The following is a 27,727-nucleotide window of genomic DNA, read 5'->3' as shown; positions in this document are numbered from 1 at the left end:
TTATTGTTAATTTGTAAGTTAAATTAATAGAAATGGTGAAAGTAATATAATTAAAGTATAATAAACCTAAGATATGTTTAATATGGTGGCTTTATTTCAAGATATATTATCCTCATTTTAGAGGTAAGTACGATTACAGATGAGTACGAATATTCTTGCGCGAGATCCAAGAGACCCAAGTTCATTGTTTTGGTTTGTATGTTTCCGTCATTTTGGTCAACATCTTTATTGTCATACAACGTTACGGACTAATTTCATTTCCTTTATTGTGATATTTTTGTTATTTTTGTGACAATGTTTCATAACTTGACATCAAATAATCAGTGCGGTGTAATGACACATTTTTTCGCGACCCAAAACAAAAACGTGCTTTACATAAAATATGTCTATCCTGATAATAACAACTGATTTAAAAATATTTTCTTTATAATGTATTATGTTATCGTCAGACCATTTAGTTTTCATCCTTGGATGTAGTTCACATTATTTCTTAATCTTACTGCCTTCTTTCTTTTTTTTTAATTGACAGTATGAAGGATAGTCCAAATTATTGTATGTTGACAGATTTTTTTTAGATTTTTGATATGGCAAATCCTTCAAGTACAAATTGTTTAGTATCAGAAGTGTGTAGGATTCCGGGTTAAAGCATATAGCGTCTATATAATATCATAAAAACAATCAATTGGGCAAGGTCAATGTTGCTTTGATGACACAAATGGGCGATTTATTTATCATCAAAGGCGGCTCTTTCAATGAAAAGGGCACAGCAGGGCGTTTGAAAAGGCAGCAGGGCGCCATAAAAGGGCAGCGGGGCGCCCCTCCACGCTAATCATGCTTAGCTGGAGCACTGCACGTATTACATTTTTAATAAAATACTCAGGGTTCCCTCTGGGTTCTTTAAAGTTGTCGCCACTTTTCCGCAGGGGGTTAAGGGGGCCACGATAGGCCCCTTACGGGTCGAGGGCAGCGCCCTTGTGGGGGTTCAGAGGGGTCGAAGCACCCCTGAAGCTCATGGGGTTTAAGCATTTTAAGAGCCTTAGATTGCATATAATTAGCACATTGTTATATATGCAAAACCATAATAGCACAAGTTATTAGCAAGTTGTTATTCTATTGACAAAATATATGGGCAAGTAATACTTATATTGATGTATGTCGCATTTTTTATGCCCCCGAAGGTGGGCATATTAAAATCGCACCGTCTGTCCGTCCGGCTCTGTAACTTTCCCTTGTATGGACAGATTTTGAAATAACTTGCCGTATGTGTTCCACATACCAAGACGACGTGTGGCGTGCAAGACTCGTGTCCCTACCTCAAAGGTCAAGGTCACACTTAGTGTTTATTCACAATGGAGTGCTGCATATAAGGACATAGAGTATAGGTTGTCGTGTCTGGGCTGTAACTTTCCCTTGTATGGACAGATTTTAAAAAAACTTGACACATGTGTTCCACATACCAAGACGACGTGTCGCGTGCAAGACCCGTGTCCCTACCTCAAAGGTCAAGGTCACACTTAGTGTTTATTCACAATGGAGTGCTGCATATAAGGACATAGAGTATAGGTTGTCGTGTCAGGGCTGTTACTTTCCCTTGTATGGACAGATTTTAAAATCACTTGCTACATGTGTTCCACATACGAAGACAACGTGTCGTGTGCAAGACCCATGTCCCTACCTCTTAGGTGAAAGATACACTAAGTGTTTATTCACAAGGGAATTCTGAATATAAGGACATAACAGTGTAGGTTGTCAAGTATGGGTGGTATTTTTTTATGTTCAGAGGCAATTTAAAATAACTTGCCATATGTATTTGACACGTAAAGGCAAGATCAACTTTTCATGTACTGACCTTGTTCGTAGGTCAATGTCACATTCGTTGGCATTCGTCACATACTGTGACAGCTCTTGTTTATTTATATACTTGCCAAGTATATAAATAAAAAAATGCGACATACATCAATATGTTGATTTCTGTCTAACGCCTGCTCATAGAATTTAAAAAATACAATTATGAAATTATGAGATAAACTTAAAATAAATGGAAACTCAAAGAAATATACATTGTCAAACTATCCTAATAAAAAATTGTCTAATCTTTAGTCCAGCCAACTTATCAGAAGCCTTATCAAATGGGATGTAATTTTTTTTATTTGTAAACATACCCAAATGACTTCTGTTAATCTTTTTGACACTTTTTAACTTCAAAGAATGCTGCATTTAAAGCAATTACAAGTTGTAACAAAACCGAAAGCAGATCTATTTTTAGCGCGCAAACATCATTACGAAATTTGCATATCACGTGACTTTACGCCAACCTTAAATTCTATGTTTTGTATTTTTACACTTAACACGTTAATTACGCAAAAATAAAGCTGTTGAGCTAAATATTAAAATTGTTTTTGCTAATAAGAGACATATATTAGTTAAAGGATGCCATTGTTAATCTGTGAAAGCAATTATCGAGATGTTGACTGGGCGGTGACTGCTTGCCCTAATTATCTGATATCTTGTCACACCAGCGGATGTGCTTTTATTACAGTGACAGAATCGAATATCATGCAGGCCGCATGGGCGCCACGTACGTCAATTTAAGAAAAGATTTTCAAAAAAATCGTTGTCGCTATAAATTTGCCAAATTTGAATAATTGTCGCCACTTTTGCGATTTCGCCAGCGGGAAGCCTGAATACTCATTGATTAGGTGATTTATTATTGGCCAAGTTATTTGTTAGTCAGTATTGGCCTTCGCCCTGCCTAGTTTTGCCCCTTATATGACTAAATAAAAAGATGAGAACAGCGTTGTTGTTGTGCTACATATCTGTTAGACAGATACATGAACATGTAGAACGTTGTTGCTGGAACTCTATTGCTACAATGTACTCTGTTTAAAATACAGTAAAACTGCAGTCATTTGAACAGGCGGTTGTTCAAAAACTGACAGTCAGTCGAGGTCGAAGCTTAGTCCTGACCATTATTCCTTTTATTTTCATATAAAATATAGTGACTCTGGATGGAAACCTAAATAAGTCAAACAGTCGAGAACCATTGCCAGTCCTAAACACACAAATCATGCGCAAAACCTCATGATTACCTCAAGGTCACAATTTCACACATTTTCCCGATAGCATTTTCCAAAATAGACAATTGTCAGGTGTTAACATTTTTGTAATTTGTAAAATATGCAATGAATGATGAAAAGGAATTTAAAAAGGTCTGAAAAAACAATTACCACCGCTTATGCATGTCCGCTTACTCTTCGTTAATGACAAGAATTTAATCATATTGTTTTGTTGTTTGTTTAGAATTTTTTTTATTTATTTTTTGTAGAAATAAACTGCTATTTATTAATTTATTGTTGTTTTTTTACATTTTCACATTTTCACATTTGTGTACGACAGCTTTTGAACATTTCAGCAAATTCACAATGCATTGTAAGACATTTCATTACCAACTAAAATGGAAACTTGGATCGTTCAAAACATCCGATCATTTGAGGTTTTAGTCCGGTCCCTGACATCCTTGAGGGATCACAGTTTTACTGTACGCATATGTATACTTATTCCATTTTGATAATTTTATGTTGTTTTTATTTACAGATATATCAAGCTGGCTAATTTACTCAGAAAAGGACTCCAGGTAGGATCTAGACTTCCATTTGCATCATATTTTGTGAAGCCATCTGGAACATTCCACAGCACAGCGATCAGCAATATGAAGTACATCCTTGTAACCGGTGGTGTGATCAGTGGGATAGGGAAGGGCGTGATTGCCAGCAGTCTAGGGACCATCTTGAAGTCTTCAGGGGTCAGAGTGACTTCCATTAAGATTGACCCTTATATCAACATTGATGCAGGAACATTCTCTCCCTATGAGCATGGTCAGTTTTTTTATGTACATCCAGCATATTTAGTACTTGTTGTAAGAGAAAAGTTAACAAATGTACCAATTTTTTGGAGTGTGGCTTTAAACCCTATTTTTTTTTTCAATACTTATAGAACATTTTTAATTTCCAGATATACAAAGCTTGAGCGTAATTAAAGGATATTCTACATGTGGCAACTAATTATACATGAACAGTAGTGATTATGCACATAAAAGAATAAGAATTGAGAAGAAAGCTCTGAAGATTAAAAGCATTGGTGAAGTAGTTTCTATAAAAAAATATATATAATTATTAAAGCTATAGGAAGCACTCACCTGCTTTTGAAACATGTAGTCTGAAGAGAACATAGTTAAATATTTTTAAAATTCCCAGAGTCTGATCAACATTATCTATTCTTTCAATTCACAATGCAGGTGAGGTTTTTGTGCTGAATGATGGTGGGGAAGTTGACCTTGACCTGGGAAACTATGAACGTTTCCTTGACATCACGCTGCACCGTGACAACAACATCACCACAGGGAAGATCTACCAGACCGTCATAGACAGGGAAAGACGTGGGGATTACCTCGGCAAAACTGTCCAGGGTATTGCATTCTGTGAAATAAATTTAGCTCTACACATCCCTGTGGCATACAATTTATATTTAAAAGTGTTGACAGCTGAGTATTTTGTCATCATATTTTTACAATTTTCCCTTGATTGACACCGGACATGTTTGATTTATGTTCTGCACTTTCAGGTGTTTCAAACAAAGTTGCCATCTATCCAATATGCATTAAGTTTTAATAAAAACTGTTTCCAATTTATTAAATTGAATTTGTTGGAAAATTATTTGCACTTGCAAGGATGGCATAAAGCAAGATTCACACCTGGTTCTACATTTCAGTGGTGCCCCACATCACTGACGCCATTCAGGAGTGGGTTGAAAGAGTGGCCAAGGTCCCTGTGGATGGTGACAATGCCACACCTGATATCTGTATCATTGAGGTATGTACACATGCCATGGGCACTGAAGTTATGATTTATAAAAGAGTATGTCTTCTATATAAGGATCTTTTGTCTTAGGCAACTTTAAATAATTGCTAGATTTTCATACCTGCAGCATGCCCCCTCTTTTTTTCTGCCAGCCCTAAAATTTTAGAGAATCAAATAAAAATGTTGAACTCAGGGGTCTGTATTTGCGTATCAGTCAGGTACTGTCCAGGGACAGCATTTTTTCATACCTGTGTCAAATGTGTAACATTCACATGTTAAAAAGAAGAATTGTTGCAAGGGTGTTCGTGTATCGTCTAGAAACACATATATACATATATGGTCCCGTATGCAATAAGAAAGAGCATGAATATTTAGTGGTGAAACAGTCATCTTAGAAAAATAATAAAAAAAATTAGAAATAAAATGTCACCCCCTTGCCCCCACCATTAAAAAAATTTGGATGAAAGAAAATCTAGAAATTTATATTGGCTTTATTTTTTCAATTTATTCCATACCTTATCATTCCATGCGTTTTGTTTCTTAAAAATTAAATGTGTAGTATTCTCTTAATATATAATTTATCTATTATACCATCTCCCTCTTTTTAGCTTGTCTGTTGTGCAACGGAAAAGTGTTGTGTAGTTTTGTGATAGCCTTGATGTCATTGTCATCAGTTGTAGTGTCATGATAAGACTTTGTGTCGTAGGCGTCATTAATTGTAATATAATTTGTCGTAAGTTGAGTTATGGTGGCAGCCTTGGTGGAGTTGGAGTCATCAGTTGTAATATCATGATAGCCTTGGTGTTGTCCCATCACAAGTTGCAGTAATGTTGCAACCTTAGTGTCGTCAGCGTCACAAGTTGCAGTAATGTTGCGGCCTTGGTGTCTTCCGCGTCACAAGTTGCAGTAATGTTGCGGCATTGGTGTCTTCCGCATCACAAGTTGCAGTATTGTTGCAGCATTGGTGTCGTCAGCGTCACAAGTTGCAGTAATGTTGCGGCCTTGGTGTCTTCCGCGTCACAAGTTGCAGTAATGTTGCAGCCTTGGTGTCTTCCGCATCACAAGTTGCAGTATTGTTGCAGCATTGGTGTCGTCAGCGTCACAAGTTGCAGTAATGTTGTGACCTTGGTGTCTTCCGCGTCACAAGTTGCAGTAATGTTGCGGCCTTGGTGTCTTCCGCATCACAAGTTGCAGTAATGTTGCAGCATTGGTGTCTTCCGCGTCACAAGTTGCAGTAATGTTGCAGCATTGGTGTCTTCCGCGTCACAAGTTGCAGTAATGTTGCGGCCTTGGTGTCTTCCGCGTCACAAGTTGCAGTAATGTTGCAGCATTGGTGTCGTCAGCGTCACAAGTTGCAGTAATGTTGCGGCCTTGGTGTCTTCCGCATCACAAGTTCCAGTAATGTTGCGGCCTTGGTGTCTTCCGCATCACAAGTTGCAGTATTGTTGCAGCCTTGGTGTCTTCCACGTCATAAGTTGCAGTAATGTTAAGGCCTTGGTGTCTTCCGCGTCACAAGTTGCAGTAATGTTGCAGCCTTAGTGTCTTCCGCATCACAAGTTGCAGTATTGTTGCAGCATTGGTGTCGTCAGCGTCACAAGTTGCAGTAATGTTGCAACCTTGGTGTCTTCCGCGTCACAAGTCGCAGTAATGTTGCAGCCTTGGTGTCTTCCGCATCACAAGTTGCAGTATTGTTGCAGCATTGGTGTCGTCAGCGTCACAAGTTGCAGTAATGTTGCGGCCTTGGTGTCTTCCGCGTCACAAGTTGCAGTAATGTTGCAGCCTTGGTGTCTTCCGCATCACAAGTTGCAGTAATGTTGCGGCCTTGGTGTCTTCCGCATCACAAGTTGCAGTAATGTTGCAGCCTTGGTGTCTTCCGCGTCACAAGTTGCAGTAATGTTGCAGCCTTGGTGTCTTCCGCGTCACAAGTTGCAGTAATGTTGCAGATAATAGAGATAATACGCACTTACTGCAAGACTTATAACTATGGTTTTAATAGTTGATGAATTATTTTCCTTTATGAAATAAAACAACAACAACAGCAGAGCCAATGTTTTATCTCCTGTGGCACTCTTGTGACATAAGTTTTAAGTTCAAAAGGTCAAAGAATTAGGAAAGTAGCTTCCACCAAAGGATGTTAATTAAAATAATAGTCTTCCATTTAAGTAATGTAAATTTCAACAAGCCTTTAAAATTCACCTAATAGTTTTCCTTTCCATTTCAGCTAGGAGGAACTATAGGAGATATAGAGGGTATGCCTTTTGTTGAGGCCTTTAGACAGTTTCAGTTTCGAGTGAAACGGGAAAATTTCTGCTGTGTACATGTCAGTCTCGTACCCCAGGTAAGGATTAGGGTCTTTTCTGAAGAATCTCTTAAACAGCTGACCTCCAATGAATGGTTATCTTAATCAAGCTTATACAGTTGTTTGATATCCTTTTCTTAAACCAGATAGATCTGCCCATGCATTACTGTATTATGGCCTTTGAAATGATCAAATTTGCTATTGTTGCCAAATGATAAATAAAAGTCAAAGGGAGACAACCAGTATTCCATAAGTGCAGTTGCTTTTTTAGCTCACCTGAGCTTAAAGTGCTCAGCGTAAGCTATTATGATGGGGTGATTGTCCGTCAGGTCCATCCAGCGTCAACATCTTCCTTCAAACAGTTTCTCCTCTTAATCCGCTGGAACAATTTCAACAAAACTTCACATGAATTTCCTTGGGTGGTCGTCTTAGATTCCTTCAAAAAAAGTTGTTTCATGCAGAACTCCAATTGCCATGGCAACCGACAGGAAACCGCTGGCCTGATTTCAAAATAATTACACAGAAATATTCTTTAAGTGACCTTGGATTGAATTCCTTGCTGATTTGTAAAGAAACATGGCCCCAAGGGGGGAGCTGGCTATAATTTGTCTTTATTGAAAATATTCTCCCAAATTTTAAAATAATTCCACATAAATGATCCTTAGGTGACCCTCTATCAAATTACTTCACCATGTGTTGATAAGTAAAAAGGCATCCACCAGGGATAGACTACTTTTCACTATATGATTATATGTTTACGTGGAAAATATTCCTAAGGTGACCCTCTGTCAAATTCATAGAGCCTCAAAATTCAAAATTATTAACTATATTCAGTGGTGGAAATTAGCACAAGCCTGCAAAGCATGCACTAGTAAGGTGTGTTCTGGGCTTGCTCAAATTCTGGGTTTAATGTAGCAGGTTCTGTTTAAAGAAATGATGGCAAATGAGGGCGTGTTCATCTAAAAGTCAAAATTCCAGTGATTGCTATTTTTGTCACATTATGGGAATGTCTCGTGTCTTATAACATTAACATAGCGTTTTGGCACATGACTGACTAAAATATTGAGTGTGCAAAGACATTACTTTAGCCCAGCTGTCATTGCCAATGTACACATGTCTAGTTTGGATGTTGTCTGTGATATTGCCCTAATTGTTTCACTCCAGTCTCATTAAAACTTGATTATGATCTGCATGTTTTGTTCCAGCCCAAAGCTACAGGAGAACAGAAAACAAAGCCTACGCAGTCCAGTATACGAGAACTGAGAGGTCTTGGCCTCTCACCAGATCTGGTTGGTGCAAGTTTATGTGTGATTTATGATTATGTTCAATTCTTAAGTGAAAGAAATAGCAGCAAATCAAGGTATGGTAATAAATAGTTGATATCGATCAGTGATGCGATATGAAGAGCACTGTTCACAAATAGTATCACCATATTCTCTCATTCGAGCAAGACTTCAATAAGTGCATATATATATATAAAAGCAGATATTAGTTTAAATGTTGTGAAGAAAGTTATGTAAACTTATGCTAAGTCACTCTCTTTGGCATGATGTAGCGCAAGAGTGTGGTCTTGTGTTGTCGGGAAACTGGAGAACACTCGGTGACCACCAACCAAACTCACATTCAGATATTGAGTTCATAAACAAGCCCAAATACATCAAACTGTTTCAAACCTATTAAAAAATCCAGATTAAAAGTCTTTTATAAGCCCCAGCTTGATTTGGGTATGAGGACTTGTGTGAATTTTGAATACTGATATTGTAAATGTTTATGTTCCAGATTGTATGCCGAAGCACAGTAACTATAACTGATGCTGTCCGGGAAAAGGTGTCCCTCTTCTGCCACGTGGAACCACAGCAGGTACAGAAAGGGTGGGGCCCTCTTAGCTCTAGGGGAATGAGGAATTAAGTACACCTTTAATCTGTAGGCCCACACATTTTACAATATCACATGCAACTTGTTATATATTTACAGTGGCATCAGCCATATTTACTGGTCTTATCAAAGTGGCCAAATCATTAACATGTACATGTGATACTACTTCATGAATTTATTGGGCATTGGCTTTCTGCTTGCAGTGCTTTTGTAGGTTATCCATAATGTATGTCTACTTATTTGTTAACTAACATACCTAATGGTGGGAAAAGGGTCAGCCTTCATCAATATGTGTGTACCAGTATGTACATGTAGTTGAAGTCCTTGTCCATGTATGCCAGGTGATGAGTATCCACGACCTGTCATCTATCTACCGTGTGCCGTTGTTATTGGAGAATCAGGGGGCGTCGGCATACATAATGCGGAGACTGAATCTGCACCCCCACCTCAACATGCGACCCAAAAAGTTTATGGCAGATTGGAAGGAACTCGCTGACAGGTGAATTTTCATGGCCAATATACTTCTTTAGTAACTTTATTAATGTAGTTTTAGCTATATTGTCATATTGGGTTTGAATTAACTGCAGAAATGGGAATTGCAATGTTGATTGGCATTGAATTTAAATTTAGTTTGTGTAATCATTTCATCGCATTTTTGCAGTAGTTGAGAACTTCCTGTGTAATATCAAAATTATTACATTATTTGAAATAGATTTGTAATGAAGTAGTTATACTGGTAAGCCTGGACAAGGGGAAGTGATTTTGATGTTCGGGAAAATTTTCTCGGAACATATCTGACATTACCAATGAACATCATTATTCTATATCTATCTGATGGTGTCATTTTTGTGATCAATCAGAAGTTTTGTCCAGTCAGTTCATACTGACAGTCAGTCACTTATACACATTGTGTTAATGCGAAACACCTTCCAAAGACATAGCAACTATGTTTGAAATTTTTTACATGCCAATTGACTTTTTTTATCGAATTACAATAAAACTAGATGACAAATATATAAGAAAAATGAAAATCTCTGCACTCGTTCTGGTGCATAAAAATATTGTGCTCTTGATGTCGGATAATATCACTATTACTGTGAAGTAATTGATATTTGTGGGAAATTTCATATGCTTTTTTGAAAAAGGACAATCTTGCATTCGTGGATTTTCATTTACTTGGGGAAAAAATATAATAATTGAAACTGTGATCCTAAATTGTGTGCAAATTCACCTGGTGCTGCTCGCAGCTTATGGTACTACAATGGGTCAATATGTCATTTAAAGCAGATGCCCATGTCAATTATCGCTTAATTGTTAATTTAACAGTCATAAAAAAAGATGCACCCACATCAAGCATATAAAATAGGGAAGCGTCTGAATTTCAATTAAGTATTTTTGCAAACTGTGAAAATATAGTAAGTGTGTTTAATTAAATAATCGATTAAAAATTTGATCAAAGAAACAAAATCAGTTTATCATCATTGAGGTGAAATGATATATAATATAAAACAAACTAACAGTCATATAATCAATGATTTAGGTACAGGTACATGATATAACAAGTTGTATGCTGTGATCATATATATACCTGTACATGATATAACAAGTTGTATGCTGTGATCACAGTGCTCCAGCCAGGATTTGAAAAGGGCAGGGTGGAGTTTTGAAAAGGGCAGGCTACATGAATCGTGTAGAGGCGATTGGGGGTGGTGGTGGGAGGGGTCAATCCCTGTCACAAGGTTGTTTTTGTTGTTGTTTTTTTAGGGGGGGGGGGGGTCTGCCTCTAGAATTTGTTTTGTTTACATACTCAATTTAAATCATTTTTCATGATTTTCAGACTTATACAAAATGGTGTTGTTTTTTTTCTCTAAAATTAGAAGGGTGTGTTTTAATATTAAAATTTGTCTTTTTGTCTCTGGTAGTATGATTGTACTTGTTTGGCATCTTCTTTAGTGCAATGTCACATATTTCTCCTAAAAATTATGTTAAATGAAGAAAAAAACAAACACAGTTAAACATTTGAAGCATTCAAATAAATATAAACAAAAAAAAGATATATGTTGGGGACGAATCTTAGTTTGGTACGATCGCGATTGGGTACGAATGTTACATTCAGCCTGGCTGTTATTTAATTGTCTTTGGTAAAATAATGTTTAATATGCAGATGTTTTAGAATAAAATGACAATAAAAATCACTTCCCTGGTTTAAAAAATCACTTATAAAACAGAGCATTGATAAAATAACTCCGAAAAATGTTCTGACAAAATGGCGGTTTCGGCGAATTTTGACAAGATCGTGGACATGGTAAATAAATGCTACATAAAACATCAACATATTTTTGTGGTTAACAAAGAAATTTTCATCATGAAAATTAATCATTAGAAATTAGAAATTAATTTTCAAAACTTTTACTGAAAAGGTGATGTATTTGATTGTGTCAGCGCCACCTTTCTTATGTTTACAAATCGGCAGTGACCGTCTGCTTCAAATCAACAATTTTTAATTAAAATGGCGAGTATCATCAGTACAATACAATTAACAATTATTTTTAAAGATTTGTGCTTGACAACTCTTTTCACCATCCCTTCACATTTTCTATCGCATTTTAGAAACTTTCATGATTGAATGAACGAGTTCTCAATGTATATTCTGATTGGCTGACATTAAATAGCCCCGCCTCCTGGTGATGTTTCCGTATTTGGCTCTTCCTAATTATTGGATTAGAAGATGACCAATTATGAAAACACAGGTCGTCTGCTCACTACACAAATACACACTTAGCTGTCATATGACTTGGACAAGGCACATGGGAAGATGAAAGGGCAGTACGGCATATTTTAAGCAGACAATGGGGGCATGGTGACACCTAGCGGGATCACTATTATCATAAGTATTACGTAATTTGTCTAAATTATGACAGCGGATTAAGGGCTGCTGCTCTTTCATAATGATTTCAATAGTAAAAAGGGCACTAACGGAATAATTGGTCCTAATAGAGTATTTGTGAAAAGGGCACTACTCAAAAAAGGGCAGGGCGGTAAAAAAAGGGGCACGGGCGCTGCGCCATTGAAAAACGGGCTAGCTGGAGCTCTGTGATCATATATATACCGGTACATGATATAACAAGTTGTATGCTGTGATCATATATATACCGGTACATGATATAACAAGTTGTATGCTGTGATCATATATATACCGGTACATGATATAACAAGTTGTATGCTGTTATCATATATATACCGGTACATGATATAACAAGTTGTATGCTGTGATCACATATATACCGGTACATGATATAACAAGTTGTATGCTGTGATCATATATATACCGGTACATGATATAACAAGTTGTATGCTGTTATCATATATATACCTGTACATGATATAACAAGTTGTATGCTGTGATCATATATATTCATGTGTAGAGATGTATTTCCTCTTACATAGACAGTATGATTTCAGAATTAAAGGTCAAATTTTTGTTTGGATCTTGATTTCTTGGAAAAGCCAACCCACAATATCCATGAAAAATGAAATGTCCCACGAATTTATATGATTTCACAGTAAAACATGTGTGGTGATAAAATCTTGCATATCAGGTATGACCGGCTACTACGAGAGGTGACTATAGCTCTTGTGGGCAAGTACACAAAGCTGGAGGATGCCTATGCCTCCGTCATAAAGGCCCTACAACACTCTGCCCTTGCAGTCAGCCACAGGCTCAATCTCAAGGTAGATGTTTACTGTTGTTATTTACGGATGTTAATATTACATGTGTTAAAGATATGAGTCATGTTCATAATGATTATTAATGAGAATGAACTGATTTAGATTTGTCACATTTGGTTTTTTGTACATTCTTTGCAATTTTAATTTTAATTAATTCCAAAACATAACTTTTATTTCGCATTAGTTGGCATACCAGCATATTAATTTTAAATTTTGGGATATATATTAGAAAATTATTTCTGAGTAAATAACATTGTAAAAGATGTATGTGCTTTTCATTAGATTCCATATTGTGACATCTGAATTTGTTTGCCAAATCATGTCTTTAAAAGGCATGATATAGTGAATGAAAAATATGATATTATCAGTTACGGGATAAGTAGGTGATCTGATATGGGATATACCTGGGAAAGGAAACCGTATCAGGTGAGAGCGAACCTTGGAACCGAATATTGTTTCTTGCGCCCAGTATATCCCTTATCGGGTCACCTACTACCCCCATAACGTATATATAACGTCGACAACCTGTTTACATGTTTAAATGCTTCATTTATTCATCGGAATATTAATTGGAATCAGAAAATAGACGCCATTTTGTTATGATACAAATTTGGTGCCCCAATATGGGGTCAGCGCGTGACCAGTCCTGGAACAATTGCGTTGCGTCATTTATGTTGGAGGCGTGATATGAATTGATGTACACCATCAGAATCACAGGCTGCAGAAAATGTTAACAGGACCCCACCCCTTACCCCCTCTCCCCACCCCATTTTTTTGAAGACCAAAAGTGATTGAAACTTGATTTTATATTTCAAAAAACAGAAGAAGAAAAAGCCATCAGCAAAACAACCCAAATTTATGCTATCATTACATAGTTTTAAAGTCAATACCATCCTATGATGCAAGCTCATAACTTACTTTTTTTACTTTTTTTCAACCAATTTCTTCAAATAACTTGCAATTGTCTCAGAATTTAAAAAAAGTTTTAGAAAATGTAGATCAGCACTATGGATATTTTGAGCCCAAACTCTTAGAATGAGAAACCCTAGGTAGGCAATTCATAATCAACACATTAGAATCTGTGTTTTCAACAAAATTTTGCTTGTTTTGTCTGACACGCAAAAAAAGTTGCAATTTGTTTTCAACCTCAACTTTCCTAAATTTGGATGCTCATATTCAGCTGATACTTACCTGGTTGCAAATTGTGACTTATTTATACCAAAGAGTAGGAAGTAACCATTTGATTTGTATCTTGCTTCAGCTGGAATACTTACTCATTAGTTTTGTTTGACTAAACAAGGGAATTCATCTTGAAATTCAACAAATTCCGAAGATGATTTTGAAACAAATTCAAATACAGTTCCTGGAATTACAACCTGCAAAATCTAGTCAATTAACATAACCAATCATCCAAAATTATTACCCTGGGTCGAAAACACCGACTTAAATCAATTATTGATTGGCATAAGTCATAAAGAGAGTCATTAATGTGGTCCTAACAATAAGCTGCAAAAAAACACCCAGTCGTTCAAAATTACGTAATGCCCATGTTTGGCACGGGCTAATTGGTCAAGAAAATGCAAGCGTCCCAGGAATCTGATCATTGCAGACCTATTTTTCGCTAATGGAAAATTTTCACGTACGAAAATACAAGCACCCCAGGAGTTCGATCTTAATGCAATACGATTTTCAAACGCTCTAGTGAAACAGATTTTGACAAACAGACACCCTAGTCTGCTTAAATGGCCTAGGGCAGGCCTTGTACATGTATTCATATGACAATGAGTATTATTTACCAGTACATAGAGGCCGCTGACTTGGAGATGTCCATGCTGGCGGAGGATCCGTGCAGATACCACGAGGCCTGGCACCAGCTTGTTTCAGCCAAGTAAGCATAATTATAGCTGAATTTAGCTAAGTAAGCATACTTACAGCTGGCCTCAGCCAAGTAAGCATACTTACAGCTGGCCTCGGTCAAGTTAGCATACTAAAAGCTGAATTCAGTCAAGTTAGCATAATAATAGTTATATTCAGCCAAGTAAGCATAATAAAAGCTTGTCTCAGCCAAGTACGCTCAATAACACTATGTCTCTGTTAAGTAAGCATAATAACAGCTGGCCTCAGCCTAGAAAGCATTATAACAGCTGGCCTCAGCAAAGTAAGCATAACAACAGCTGGAATTTAGCCAAATAAGCATAATAACAGCTTGCCTCAGCCAAGTAAGCATAATAACAGGTGAATTCAGCCAAGTAAGCATAAAAAACAGCTGGCCTCAGCCAAGTAAGCATAATAACAGCTGGCCTCAGCCAAGTAAGCATAACAACAGCTGGCCTCAGCCAAGTAAGCATAATAACAGCTGGCCTCAGCCAAGTAAGCATAATAACAGGTGAATTCAGCCAAGTAAGCATAATAACAGCTGGCCTCAGCCAAGTAAGCATAATAACAGCTGGCCTCAGTCAATTAAGCATAACAACAGCTGGCCTCAGCCAAGTAAGCATAATAACAGGTGAATTCAGCCAAGTAAGCATAACAACAGCTGGCCTCAGCCAAGTAAGCATAATAACAGCTGGCCTCAGTCAATTAAGCATAACAACAGCTGGCCTCAGCCAAGTAAGCATAATAACAGCTGGCCTCAGCCAAGTAAGCATAACAACAGCTGGCCTCAGCCAAGTAAGCATAATAACAGCTGGCCTCAGCCAAGTAAGCATAATAACAGGTGAATTCAGCCAAGTAAGCATAACAACAGCTGGCCTCAGCCAAGTAAGCATAATAACAGCTGGCCTCAGTCAATTAAGCATAACAGCAGCTGGCCTCAGCCAAGTAAGCATAATAACAGGTGAATTCAGCCAAGTAAGCATAAAAAAACAGCTGGCCTCAGCCAAGTAAGCATAATAACAGCTGGCCTCAGTCAATTAAGCATAACAACAGCTGGCCTCAGCCAAGTAAGCATAATAACAGCTGGCCTCAGCCAAGTAAGTATAATAACAGGTGAATTCAGCCAAGTAAGCATAAAAACAGCTGGCCTCAGCCAAGTAAGCATAATAACAGCGAAATTCAGCCAAGTAATTGTAATAACAGCTGGCCTCAGCCAAGAAAGCATAATAATAGTTGGCCTCAGCCAAATAAGAATTATAACAACTGGCCTCAGCCAAGTAAACATAATTACAGCTGGCCTCAGCCAAGTAAACATAATTACAGCTGGCCTCAGCAAAGAAAGCACAATAATGGCTGGCATCATCCAAGTACGCACAATAACAATTTGTCTCCGCCAAGTGACCAAAAAAAACAGCTTGTTTCTGCCAAGATCAATAACATTTATGAAGGCAGACCTGAGCTAGTTGAGTAGGCAGAAACTACTACATAGTGCTATGTGAGAGCCCTCCTTATTGAAGCAATGACCTGAATAAAAATAGATGGATAAACATAGGTGGCGATCTCCATTGCATTGAATTTGTAAGAGAAAAGCTGTTCTGCACAATTTTCTCTGCATTTAAATAATTATAATTACAAATGGAAGGTTCATATTTTTTTAAGCTTGACTATTCAAAGAATAAAGAGAGATATACTACTCACCCCAGCGTCAGCATCCGTTGAAAGTTCTAGGGCAAGTTGGCATTTTCACTTATAACTCCAATAGCCTTCATTCTATTCACTTGATGCTTCATACAGTTGTTCTGTACCGTCAAACAATTAGATCACATAACTTCATATCATCCTAAATACAAATTATGGCCCCTGATTGACATAGGAACTTTTCATATTTAGTTTTAGGGCACATTGTGTCCTGTTAAAGTTTTAGGGCAAGTTGGCATTTTCACTTATATCTTCTATACCCTTCACTCAATTAACTTCATTCTCCACTCATTTGTTAACGGCCATCATATAAATTAAGTGACATAACTTCATGTTATCCAAAATACAAATTACTGCCCTTGATTTACTTATTAAGTTTGTTAAAGTTTTAAGGCAACTTCGGGTTTTAACACGTATACCATTCATTCATTCATTGGACCTCATACTTTACACAGCTGTTCAGGGCCATCACACAATAAGGTTACATAACTACATATACCCTTAAATTCAAATTACTGCCCTTGATTGACTTTTATTTGACTTTTTTATTTTTTTTGACAGGCACATATTACATCAATAATGCAATCATTCCTAATACAGAGTTGCGTATAGTCTATTCTACTTACCCTTGCGTTGGAGGTGGCATCGGCATCAAACCTTGGTTGAGGGTTTGTATGTAAGCACCTTTTTTTTTAATACATTGCAATCCTTAAACTTAAATACGCTGTCTCTCTGACAGCTCTTGTTTTATTATATACTGGTCTAAATATACCAGCAATACATGTCCTAAAATATGCTTGTCCTTATTCAACCTAGTGCAGTGTGGCCATATTCCTCTCTGCTGATGTCACGTCATAACAAGCATTATGGAATGATGTTAAAATGAGATCTGAGAACAAAATAGTGACATTAAAATGTGATTTGTTATGTTTTGACACATTATCTTACTAAGTAACGAGAAATGTATACATAATAATGGTTGGCTCATAAGAACTACATTTTGATCTAGAAGGTGGTATTCTACCCAATGATTTTGGTAGATTTTAATTTTACAGGTCTAGCGCCTGTGAAATCTGAATCTGCAAAAATCCACACAAGTTGAAAACTACAGATGAAAATACAGTTCCAGTAATGCTTTTGTACCTCAGGGCTTTTTCTGCCCATTTTGGGGAAAAGACCCTAGACATTTTGGGAAATTTTGCGTCGTGAAAATGCGGAAATTGGGAAATTTTACAGTGAAAAGAAAAAGCTGTCTAGTCTCCTGTGAATTAGGAAATGATTTAATATTAGTTTATTTTCCCTTTAAAGGACCCACAATGGCTGAAATATCAATCCTTGGGGTGTAAATATCTATGGCAATAAATCATGACAGATAATATTTCATATCTCTGAATGTGAAGAAAATCAATGATTTCTGAGTTCAATTACCAAAAAAACTTCATATCACATAATTTATTATGATGTTGAAAATGAACCAGTACAGGTAAAAAGAATTTCTAAAAAAAAAAAAATAAAAAAAAAATGTTTTTTTTTTTTGGATTGGGATTTTTTCTGAAGATTGGGAAAAATATCTTATATTTTGCTATTGGAACGGGTCCGATAGTCGGACCCATGGGTACTATAGAAAAAGCCCTGTACCTACTGATGTACTACCAATTTGATTACTGAATATGGCATATGTATTTGACGTGACTTGAACCACATTGCTTTAATGGAGATGATATTCCAAACCAACGTTTAATATCATGAGGTGATATGGTTAGACATATGCTTGACAAATGTAGTGTACGAAGTGATGTGGTTGTTTCAGTGGTGTCCTGGTAACTGAAAGGTCTCGAGTGCGAACTTTCAGAACCGAGCCAAAATCAAGAAGCTTTATTCTTCCTTCAACTACTGTGTTATATATATCATGGATGTTTCAGTGTCATCCTGGTACCTAGCGGGGTTGCAGTGTGGGGAACTTTGGGATTTGGGCCAAAATAATGAAGTTTTATGCTTCCTTGAACTACAGTATTAAGTATTGCCAGGGTTTACATAACTTTATTAAACTTGGTGTTTAGGAAGACCTTGCAAGGGATTGCGTTTGGGGCCCCTGGAGTCAAGGACAATGTTTCTTCTTCTGAAAATAGTAAAACGGTTGAAGCTGAATAACTTTAGTTAGGGTTGACATAGCTTGACTAAACATGGTATTTAGGAAGAGTTCATGGAGACCTTTCATGGGATTGCTTTTAGAATCAAGGTCACTGTTACTTACAATTAAAAAAAAAAGTTGAAACTGAATAACTCAAGTTAAGGTTGACATATCTTGTCTTAACATGGTATTTAGGAAGAGTTTATGGAGACCTTTCATGGGATTGCATTTGCAGGGGTCACACAGACTTGAAAAGTACTTGAAGTTAAGGCTGCTGGATGAAAAGTTCTTAAATTTGCCAAAAAACTCCTTAAAACCACATTAATTTTTATTTTGCTTTGAAAACTGCTTGGAAAGTGTTTGGGGTTTTTTTTTCGGAAGCAGACATTAAATTTCCTTGTTCTGTCTGAAATAAAGTCTGTACTCTGTAGAAAAAAGTTTATCTTTACAAAAAATCATTGATCTTAGTGTACCCTTCGCTATTAACTTTTTGCCATTCAAATCTGTTGGTGTGCCTGTGGCGATATGGGTATGGTACAAGTTTTAGTCTCCATTGATACAATTTACGTGGAAACCGGTTTCTGGTTTTGGTTTTGTTGTCTCTTTTAATTTGAACAAAAAGTGGCCTTTTGCTTATACTAGACTGGTTGACCATGAAAATAAACACAGAACAATGTTTGCTTGAATTTGTGTAATTAAAATTAGTTCAATGGGTGAGTCTGCCCTAAAATCCCACTCAAAGTTCGAAAAACACAAGAGAAATTTGCCTATTATTGGTACCACCAGTTAAACCCTAGACAAGTTCACCATCCTGTTCAGGAGGGAGTAAGAGAAAAGAGCTGTGCTTAATTATATTTCAGAGAAATTAGACAATTCAATGAAAACCTTAAAGGGCAATCAAATTTTTGACAATGTCACAAATATGAGTTGTTTTCATAGTTTGCTATTAACTGAAGTCTTTAAAATGAGTGTTATCTCATAGTTTTTAATTAACAATAGTCCTGGGAAATCGAATAAAGGTCCTTGAAATTTTCATTACCAATCTGGCTGTATGAACCCTGATTTGGGGTCAAGGTCAATGTTACTGAAAATAGAAAAATCTCACAATGAAAGCTGAAGTTCTTCTGTCAACCATTGAAAACCTGGTTTTTTCGCATTGCGGCATTTCTTGTTCCTCTTGAAACTACAATGTTATGTTTATCATGGCTGTTTCAGTGGTATCCTGGTACCTGGGGGGTTTGGTGTGCGGGGAACCGAGGGGAAGGTGCTAGCTGTCAACTGGGCCAGAACAAAGAAGGTTCCATTCTTGGGTAATAAAACTTTTAAAGCAAGAATTAAATGGAAAAAATCAACAACTGTTGTTACGGTATGATTGTTTTATATGGAGTCTATGGTACACATATGAAACCAGTTGGTTTTTCTCTTTCAGAAAAAAAGTTTAGATTGTGTTATTATAACTTATAGCTGGTGTAGATTGCATGCAAAATCTTGAACCTTGGCCCTAACTGAAGGGACATAAAGCTGCCATAAATAATTGTTTGACGGGAAATACAACAACAGATAGGCATTGCAGTGCTCTTGTTTTGAATTTCATATTTAGTTTATGGAAAAATTGACATGTTTTTAAGAAAGGATTCTTTAAAAAAAGCAACAGTTGAGTGATCAAAGCTGATCGCTCTTGTTTGAATATGTCACAGAAGTAAATCAAATTAAATACTGCTGTAACTATCAGAATGATCCCTTGTTCCGAGTTAAACAAGTTCATTTCTCTCTTGCAGGTGTGTGTCTGGGCCTGCAGTGTGCGGCCATAGAGTTTGCCCGCAATGTGCTGGACATGAAGGAAGCCAACTCCACCGAGTTCTTCCCCGAAACAAAACACCCAGTGGTGGGTTGGGTTCATTTTCTATATACCATCCTTACCTTTCAGATCTAACAGTTTTTGAAACGATGTACCATATTTTAAGACTTGAAAGGACAAAACTTGATTCATTATCAGTATAAAAAAAATTCATTTGATACAGCTAGAATAAGCTGGTCAAGTTCTTGAAGAGGTATTGAGTTCATGTTACCAGGGACATTTCGCATGATCTTCAAGAGAACACGCACATAATCAATGGTTTTGAGGGTGATTCATATCGTACCATTTGTTTCAAACTAAACTAGTTTGTGGTATGAACTCGATCAAATGAACAAATTTGTCCCTGACCTTGCAGGTGATTGACATGCCGGAACACAACACAGGCATGATGGGGGGAACCATGCGGCTCGGCCTGCGCAAGACACTCTTCAAGACGGACAAATCCATTATGAGTAAGTCCTTATCCGGTTCTTTCATGAGTTTCTTGTGTAGTTCTAGTGTTTGTAACTACATTGCTATATTAAGATTGGAAAACTACAAAGGGGATTAGATTCTTATTTGCCTTAATGGTATTCAATAGACTTTAATGTTATCAGTGTAAAATTAACAATATAAAACTAAAAAGATGATATAGAGTTATCTAAATATTACTATATGAGAGATCAATATAAAGACTGGCAAATTGTTAACAAAAAAATAAAAATTGTGGCATGTTATTTGTGTTATATCATAAATAAATGTTTTACAGAAAAGTTGTACGGAAACAGTGACTATGTAGAGGAAAGACACAGACATAGATATGAGGTAAGTTTGTGTATGTTTGTACATGATACTAGGTAATCTTGTGTAGTTTTGTACATAGATACTAGTTAATCTTGTGTTTTTATGCCCCCGAAGGTGGGCATATTAAAATCGCACCGTCCGTCTGTCTGTCTGTCCGTCCTTCCGTCCGTCCATGTGTCCGGCTCAATAACTCGTGTCCAGGCTGTAACTTTCCCTTGTATGGACAGATTTTAAAATAACTTGCCACATGTGTTCCACATACCAAGACGACGTGTCGAGTGCAAGACCCGTGTCCCTACCTCAAAGGTCAAGGTCACACTTAGTGTTTATTCACAATGGAGTGCTGCATATAAGGACATAGAGTATAGGTTGTCGTGTCCGGGCTGTAACTTTCCCTTGTATGGACAGATTTTAAAATAACTTGCCACATGTGTTCCACATAACAAGACGACGTGTCGCGTGCAAGACTTGTGTCCCTACCTCAAAGGTCAAGGTCACACTTAGTGTTTATTATGCCCCCCTTCGAAGAAGAGGGGTATATTGCTTTGCACAGGCATGTCGGTCGGTCCGTCGGTAGACCAAAGCTTGTCCGAGTGATAACTCAACAATTCCTGGACGTATGGTCATCAAACTTCACATGAAGGTTGGGCCTGACCAGTAGATAAACCATTGATTTTGGGGGTCATCGGGTCAAAGGTCAAGGTCACAGTGACCTTTAATGGTAATTTTTTTTTTAAAGCTTGTCCGAGTGCTAACTCAACAATGCCTGCACCCATGGCCCTCAAACTTGACATTGAGGTTGGGCCTGACCAGTAGATGACCCCTATTGTTTTTGGGGATCATCAGGTTAAAGGTCAAGGTCACAGTGACCTTGAATGGTAAAAGGTTGTCCGAGTGATAATGTGACAATGCCTGCACCCATGGCCCTCAAACTTGACTTGGAGGTTGGGCCTGACGAGTAGCTGACCCCTATTGTTTTTTGGGCTCAATGGGTCAAAGGTCAAGGTCACAGTGACCTTGAATGGTAAAAGGTTGTTCGAGTGATAACTCAACAATGCCTGCACCCATGGCCCTCAAACTTGACTTGGAGGTTGGGCCTGACCAGTCGATGACCCCTATTGTTTTTGGGGGTAATTGGGCCAAAGGTCAAGGTCACAGTGACCTTGAATGGTAAAAGGTTGTCCGATTGATAACTCAACAATGCCTGCACCCATGGCCCTCAAACTTGACTTGGAGAATTGGCCTGACCAGGAGATGACCCCTATGGTTTTGGGGGTCATCTGGCCAAAGGTCAAGGTCACAGTGACCTGGAATGGTAAAAGGTTGTCCGAGTGATAACTCGACAATGCCTGCACCCATGACCCTCAAACTTGACTTGGAGGTTGGGCCTGGCCAGAAGATGATCCCTATTGATTTAAGGGGTCATTGGGCCAAAGGTGAAGGTCACAGTGACCTGGAATGGTAAAAGGTTATCCGAGTGATAACTTGACAATGGCTGCACCCATGGCCCTCAAACTTGATTTGGAGGTTGAGCCTGGCCAGAAGATTGTCCCTATTAATTTTAGGGGTCGTTGGGCCAAAGGTCAAGGTCACAGTGACCTTGAATGATAAAAGGTTGTCCAAGTGATAACTCAACAATGCCTGCACCCATGGCCCTCAAACTTGACATGGAGGTTGGGCCTGACCAGTAGATGACCCCTATTGATTTTATGGGGTCAAAGGTCAAGGTCACAGTGACCTTGAAAGCAAACTCGACAATTCTTGGACCTATGGTCATCAAACTTGACATGAAGGTTGGGCCTGCCCAGTAGATGACCCCTATCGACTTTGGGGGTCATCAGGCCAAGGTCAATGTCACAGTAACCTTTAACGCAAAAAAGTTAACAAATCTTCCCCCACTGATATCTGAACAATGCCTGAACCTATGAGCATTAAACTTGACATGGATGTTAAGCCTGACCAGTAGATCACCCTTATTGATTTTAGGATTCATAGAGCCAAAGGTCAAGGTCACAGTGATCTTGAATGGTAAAAGGTTGTCCGAGTGATAACTCAACAATGCCTGAACCCATGGCCTTCAAACTTGACTTGGAGTTGCATCCTTCTGACTTGTAGATGACCCCTTATGATTTAAGGGGTCATCAGGTCAAAGGTCAAGGTCACAGTGACATTGAACGAAAAAAACTTGTCTTGTGATAACTTGACAATGCCTGCACCTATGGCCCTCAAACTTGACATTAAGGTTTCTGGTGACCAGCTGATGACTCTGGATTTTGAGTTCATAGAGTCAAAGGTCATGACGGTCATAACACACTTTATCCTCACACTTTAATGGTCATAATCTTAAAACAGCAACAAATCAGCTGTCATTTCGGTCCATGCATATTTCATACAATTGTCCATATAATCCTGACAACATGGTGCTCAGGGGGGGCATAATGTTTGACAAACATCTCTTGTTCACAATGGAGTGCTGCATATAGGACATAGAGTATAGGTTGTCGTGTCCGGGCTGTAACTTTCCCATGTATGGACAGATTTTAAAATATCTTGCCACATGTGTTCCACATACCAAGACGACGTGTCGCATGACAGACCCGTGTCCCTATCTCAAAGGTCAAGGTCACACTTGGGTGTTTATTCACAATGGAATGCTGCATATATAAGGACATAACAGTGTCGGTTGTCAACTGTGGGTGGTATTTTTTATGTTTAGAGGCAATTTAAAGTAACTTGCCATATGTATTTGACATGTAAAGGCAAGATCAACTTTTCATGTACTGACCTTGTTCATAGGTCAATGTCACAATCGGGGGCATTCCTCACATACTGTGACAGCTCTTGTACATAGATATTAGGTACCGGTAATCTCGTCTATTTTTGTACATAGAAACTAGGTAATCTTGTGTATATTTGTGCATAGATACAAGGTAATCTTGTGTAGTTTTGTACATAGATACGAGGTGGTAATCTTGTGTAGTTTGTAAATAGGTACAACGTTATCTTGTGTAGTTTTATACATCTATAGATACAAGGTTATCTTGTGTAGTTTTATACATCTATAGATACAAGGTTATCTTGTGTAGTTTTAAACATAGATACAAGGTTATCTTGTATAGTTTTATACATAGATACAAGGTAATTCTGTATAGCTTAATGCATTGACATGAGGTAATCTTGTTTATTTTCTTATGTATATTGTTTTTTTGTGTGTAAAACCTGTAACCCCCCTCCTTCCCTCCTTTCTTCCTGATTTAAAACTGTAGTAGTTGAACCTTGCACTTTTTTATCTCAGATTAACCCAGAGCTAGTGGAGCAGTTTGAGGCAAAGGGTATGAGATTTGTAGGACGCAGTGAGGACGGGGAACGTATGGAGATACTGGAACTAGATGGTGAGATATGACATTGCCTTTATATGCTTTCCAGTGATTGATAAGATTTATCAGGGAAATAAAAACAGTGTAATAACAAGTTGATATTTTTATCATTTCTAAAATTTTAGCCCAATCTCATTTCCGAATCAAAGTCAGAGGGCACAGGGCTAGGACACAATTTCAACAACGTCTGTTTTCCGAAATGATGTTACGTTAGCATATCTTTTGGCATGCTTTTCTGAAAAAAAATTAAAAAAAATCTTTGAAATATAGCTTTTGGTGCTCACGTGAAAGATATAATGATCTAACCCTGAAACAAACAATAATCCTTTTCCATGAAATACCGGTATGTGGCTTCATCACTGAAAAATATTTCATTTATGAGCTCACAAAATTAAATGTTTACCATATGTCGGCTGCATATAAATGTTTCTGTTCGTTATAACTTGAAACTATTATTTTTTAAAAGATTCTAACTGGAAACTTCGATTCACAATACACATAGTGATAATGGCAATACATGTTTGTGTTACAAGCCACATTACTCCGACTGAAATATTTGTCAAAGTATATCCCTGTTGACTGAGTGAAAGAAAAAGGACGAGCCTTGGCATCTGTTGTGGTAGGCAGTTGTTTTCAAGTCTAACAATGCATCTTTAATTTCAGATCATCCGTTCTTTGTTGGAGTTCAGTACCACCCAGAGTACATTTCCCGCCCGATGAAGCCCTCCCCTCCGTACTTCGGCTTCTTACTAGCTTCCTCCGGTAAATTGCAAGGCTTTGTAAACAGGGGCTTTCGCAAATCACCAAACATGGAATACAGTGAAAGTTCAGATGACGAACTTTGCAAAATCACAGAGGGGAATGGGGCTTTAAGCCCTAGTACGGCCAGTGGCATTAAGATGAGAGCCAGTGCCGGTACTGTAAAAGGTGATTGATGTACGGAAATATTATACATGTGTACATTCAAGATCAAAATGTTACTGAATTAATATGATATGTGCTTGTTCAGTTGTGCTGTGAAATCCTTGAACAGTGCCATTTGTCATTTCAAGTCAATGAATTTTGTAAAAAAAATCGAATTGAATTTTGTTTATTGAAAACACGACAAAAACAACATACATGTTTAGTGCATACATGGTTTTCAACATTGGAACCAAGAACAATGGAACTTATTTGCACAATAATGTAACTATTCCTATTCAGTGCATTCATTAATTGGGACCAAAGAAAAATGAATATACAAGTTCCAATGTTTAATTGAATGTTGTTGGACATATAAAGTTAACTTTTGGTTTTGTAATAATATATGTTGCCAACAAAAAGACGCAAAAAGTGGATGTCATTCTTAGCTTTTAAAAGTTGATTCCATCTATTGTTTTCAATACATGATTGTCAGTCCCTAAACATATATATGGTACTTGCATGCTAATATGATAAAGCGTTTGAATATTTTATTCTACAGCTTATTGTAATGGTTGACATTACAAAAATGTTTATAACAAGTGTCATATTCATGTTAACTTTCTATAGTCTGTTTATACCACAACAATGAATGTTCTCTTCCACCATAATCTATAGTCCTGCAGTTGTTACTCTTCAAGACTTTTTAAATGAATATAAAAACATACATACCAGTAGGTAAGTAGTTCTTAGACAGTCACGATTTTCGCCATGTTGTAGAAGTTACATATCAAACTCCTGGTTTCTGAAATAAACCTGTAGGTATCAACACTTTCCAACAAGTACGGAGTATTTTAAATAACATATTAAAAGTTGATCCATGTTTACGAAATCTGTTTACTTCCATTGGGAATTCAAGGGCAGTGCCAAGAGCAGATAGGTGAAGTAAAATCTGGATAAATGCTGATTTAAGGAAGGAAAATCTTCCTGTAAAACACCTTTTAGCATATGCTGATGTTATTCCGCCAGTTCTGATAATTATCAGGTGAACAATGTATGCCATAAATGTTATGACATGAACTCAGTATATTTGGTCCGCTTAACAGAGTTATCAAAATGATTTGTATGGCAAATGAATGCTTCAATTCAATTTTTTCTGGTTTTAAATATTCAAATTTTACACATACATGTATCTAATTTAGAAAATGCTAAGGACAAGATTTCCGGTTCTGTTTTTTATTTAAGGAAGCGTTCGAGATCTACTACTGTCAAGCTAGTATTTGACTTCTTTTGTAAACGTCATTCGGAACCATCGAAAACAAAATGGATTTATTTAACTCTGGTTAATTTTGCATTTTTGGAACAGAAGATGAGTTGAACTCTTATTTTATGGAGAAAATTCTATTCAAACACCTTCAAAATTCAGGTAAATGTCTTGAGAAAGAAAAAATATGTCTGAGAACTATTCACCGATTGGAACCTAGATCCAGAACAATAACTTTAATTGTTTGCATCTTGTCTATAATTTACATTGTTAATACTGATGGTTCTAGATGGTGTAAATTCTGTACTTGCATGTACTTTTGAGGTGCATTTCTTAGTGTTTTTTAGTGCAATAGGCAAGCAAATTTGAGTTTTTAGTTTTTGGCACTGCTTCCACATTGCCATGATTTGGAATAGCATAATTGTCATAATTTATTTTTATTGCTAAATATCATACATGTATGCATTTAATGTGTTGTGTAAAATAATGGTTTAGAATCAAAATTACCATCCTTTCATTACTATAAACAATATTTTAATGATACTTCTTTCAGGTGGAGCCTCGTGTAATTGTGCCCAGCTCACTTAATAATAAGAATCTTATTTTTAACTTGTCTGTTTTTAAAAGATAATTTTAGGTGTTGTCAAAACCGTTGTGTTGGCATCATGCAAAATTATTTAAACTTTGGCATATCTCAGACATAACCATTTCAGATATAAGCTTGAAACTTAATACTCTTGCTTACTTTCGTAACTCACATAGAATTACAAATTTCAGAACCCTGGCTAAAATATTTGTCAAATTACATGTATGTCACTTGCTCAACTGATAAGTGTTGGTACCCGTTTGTAGTCCCCTAATGTCCACTGGTCGGATTAGCTTATCCTTATTAGTGCTATCTTTATCTCATTTGTGAACTGTTTGTTAAATCCTTTTGACATTGAAAATATAATGTTGTTTGTAAATATTTAATTGTGCTTATTGTATTAATGCTTGTTGATGATTTATTTTTCCAAGGTACATTTATGTGTAAAATTATTGTGTTAACCCGTTGAATATGTATATTAAATGCCATTTCTGAG

The 27,727-nt window shown here is 37.1% G+C and overlaps 1 protein-coding gene across 3 annotated transcripts; it reads left to right on the top strand.

Annotated features, from left to right (window-relative positions):
• The first annotated feature begins 5 nt into the window (after positions 1–5).
• LOC128238500 (CTP synthase 2-like) lies at positions 6–27,727 on the top strand. 3 transcript variants are annotated; one of them, XM_052954480.1, is made up of 16 exons: positions 6–123; positions 3,595–3,875; positions 4,295–4,465; positions 4,768–4,868; positions 7,078–7,194; positions 8,361–8,444; positions 8,935–9,015; positions 9,372–9,529; positions 12,630–12,762; positions 14,559–14,647; positions 19,679–19,773; positions 20,242–20,348; positions 20,677–20,773; positions 21,070–21,125; positions 24,400–24,496; positions 25,145–27,727. In XM_052954480.1, the coding sequence occupies exons 2-16, from the start codon at positions 3,710–3,712 to the stop codon at positions 25,414–25,416; spliced, it is 1,824 nt and encodes a 607-aa protein (XP_052810440.1). In that variant the 5' UTR covers positions 6–123; positions 3,595–3,709; the 3' UTR covers positions 25,417–27,727. The 3 variants fall into 3 exon arrangements, with proteins under 3 accessions (XP_052810440.1, XP_052810438.1, XP_052810439.1); XM_052954478.1 differs by lacking the exon at positions 6–123 and adding an exon at positions 133–192; XM_052954479.1 differs by lacking the exon at positions 6–123 and adding an exon at positions 181–196.

Source organism: Mya arenaria, chromosome 6 (genome assembly GCF_026914265.1).
Source record: "Mya arenaria isolate MELC-2E11 chromosome 6, ASM2691426v1".
Taxonomy (NCBI): Eukaryota; Metazoa; Mollusca; class Bivalvia; order Myida; family Myidae; genus Mya; species Mya arenaria.
This window is presented reverse-complemented; position numbering and strand designations above follow the sequence as displayed.

Excerpts from the sequence above, each read along its gene's own strand:
- LOC128238500 (XM_052954480.1), top strand. The coding sequence starts at position 3,710 with ATGAAGTACATCCTTGTAACCGGTGGTGTGATCAGTGGGATAGGGAAG. Across the intron at positions 4,466-4,767 it reads CCTCGGCAAAACTGTCCAGG|TGGTGCCCCACATCACTGAC; the intron begins GTATTGCATTCT and ends TCTACATTTCAG. Across the intron at positions 21,126-24,399 it reads GACACAGACATAGATATGAG|ATTAACCCAGAGCTAGTGGA; the intron begins GTAAGTTTGTGT and ends TTTTTATCTCAG.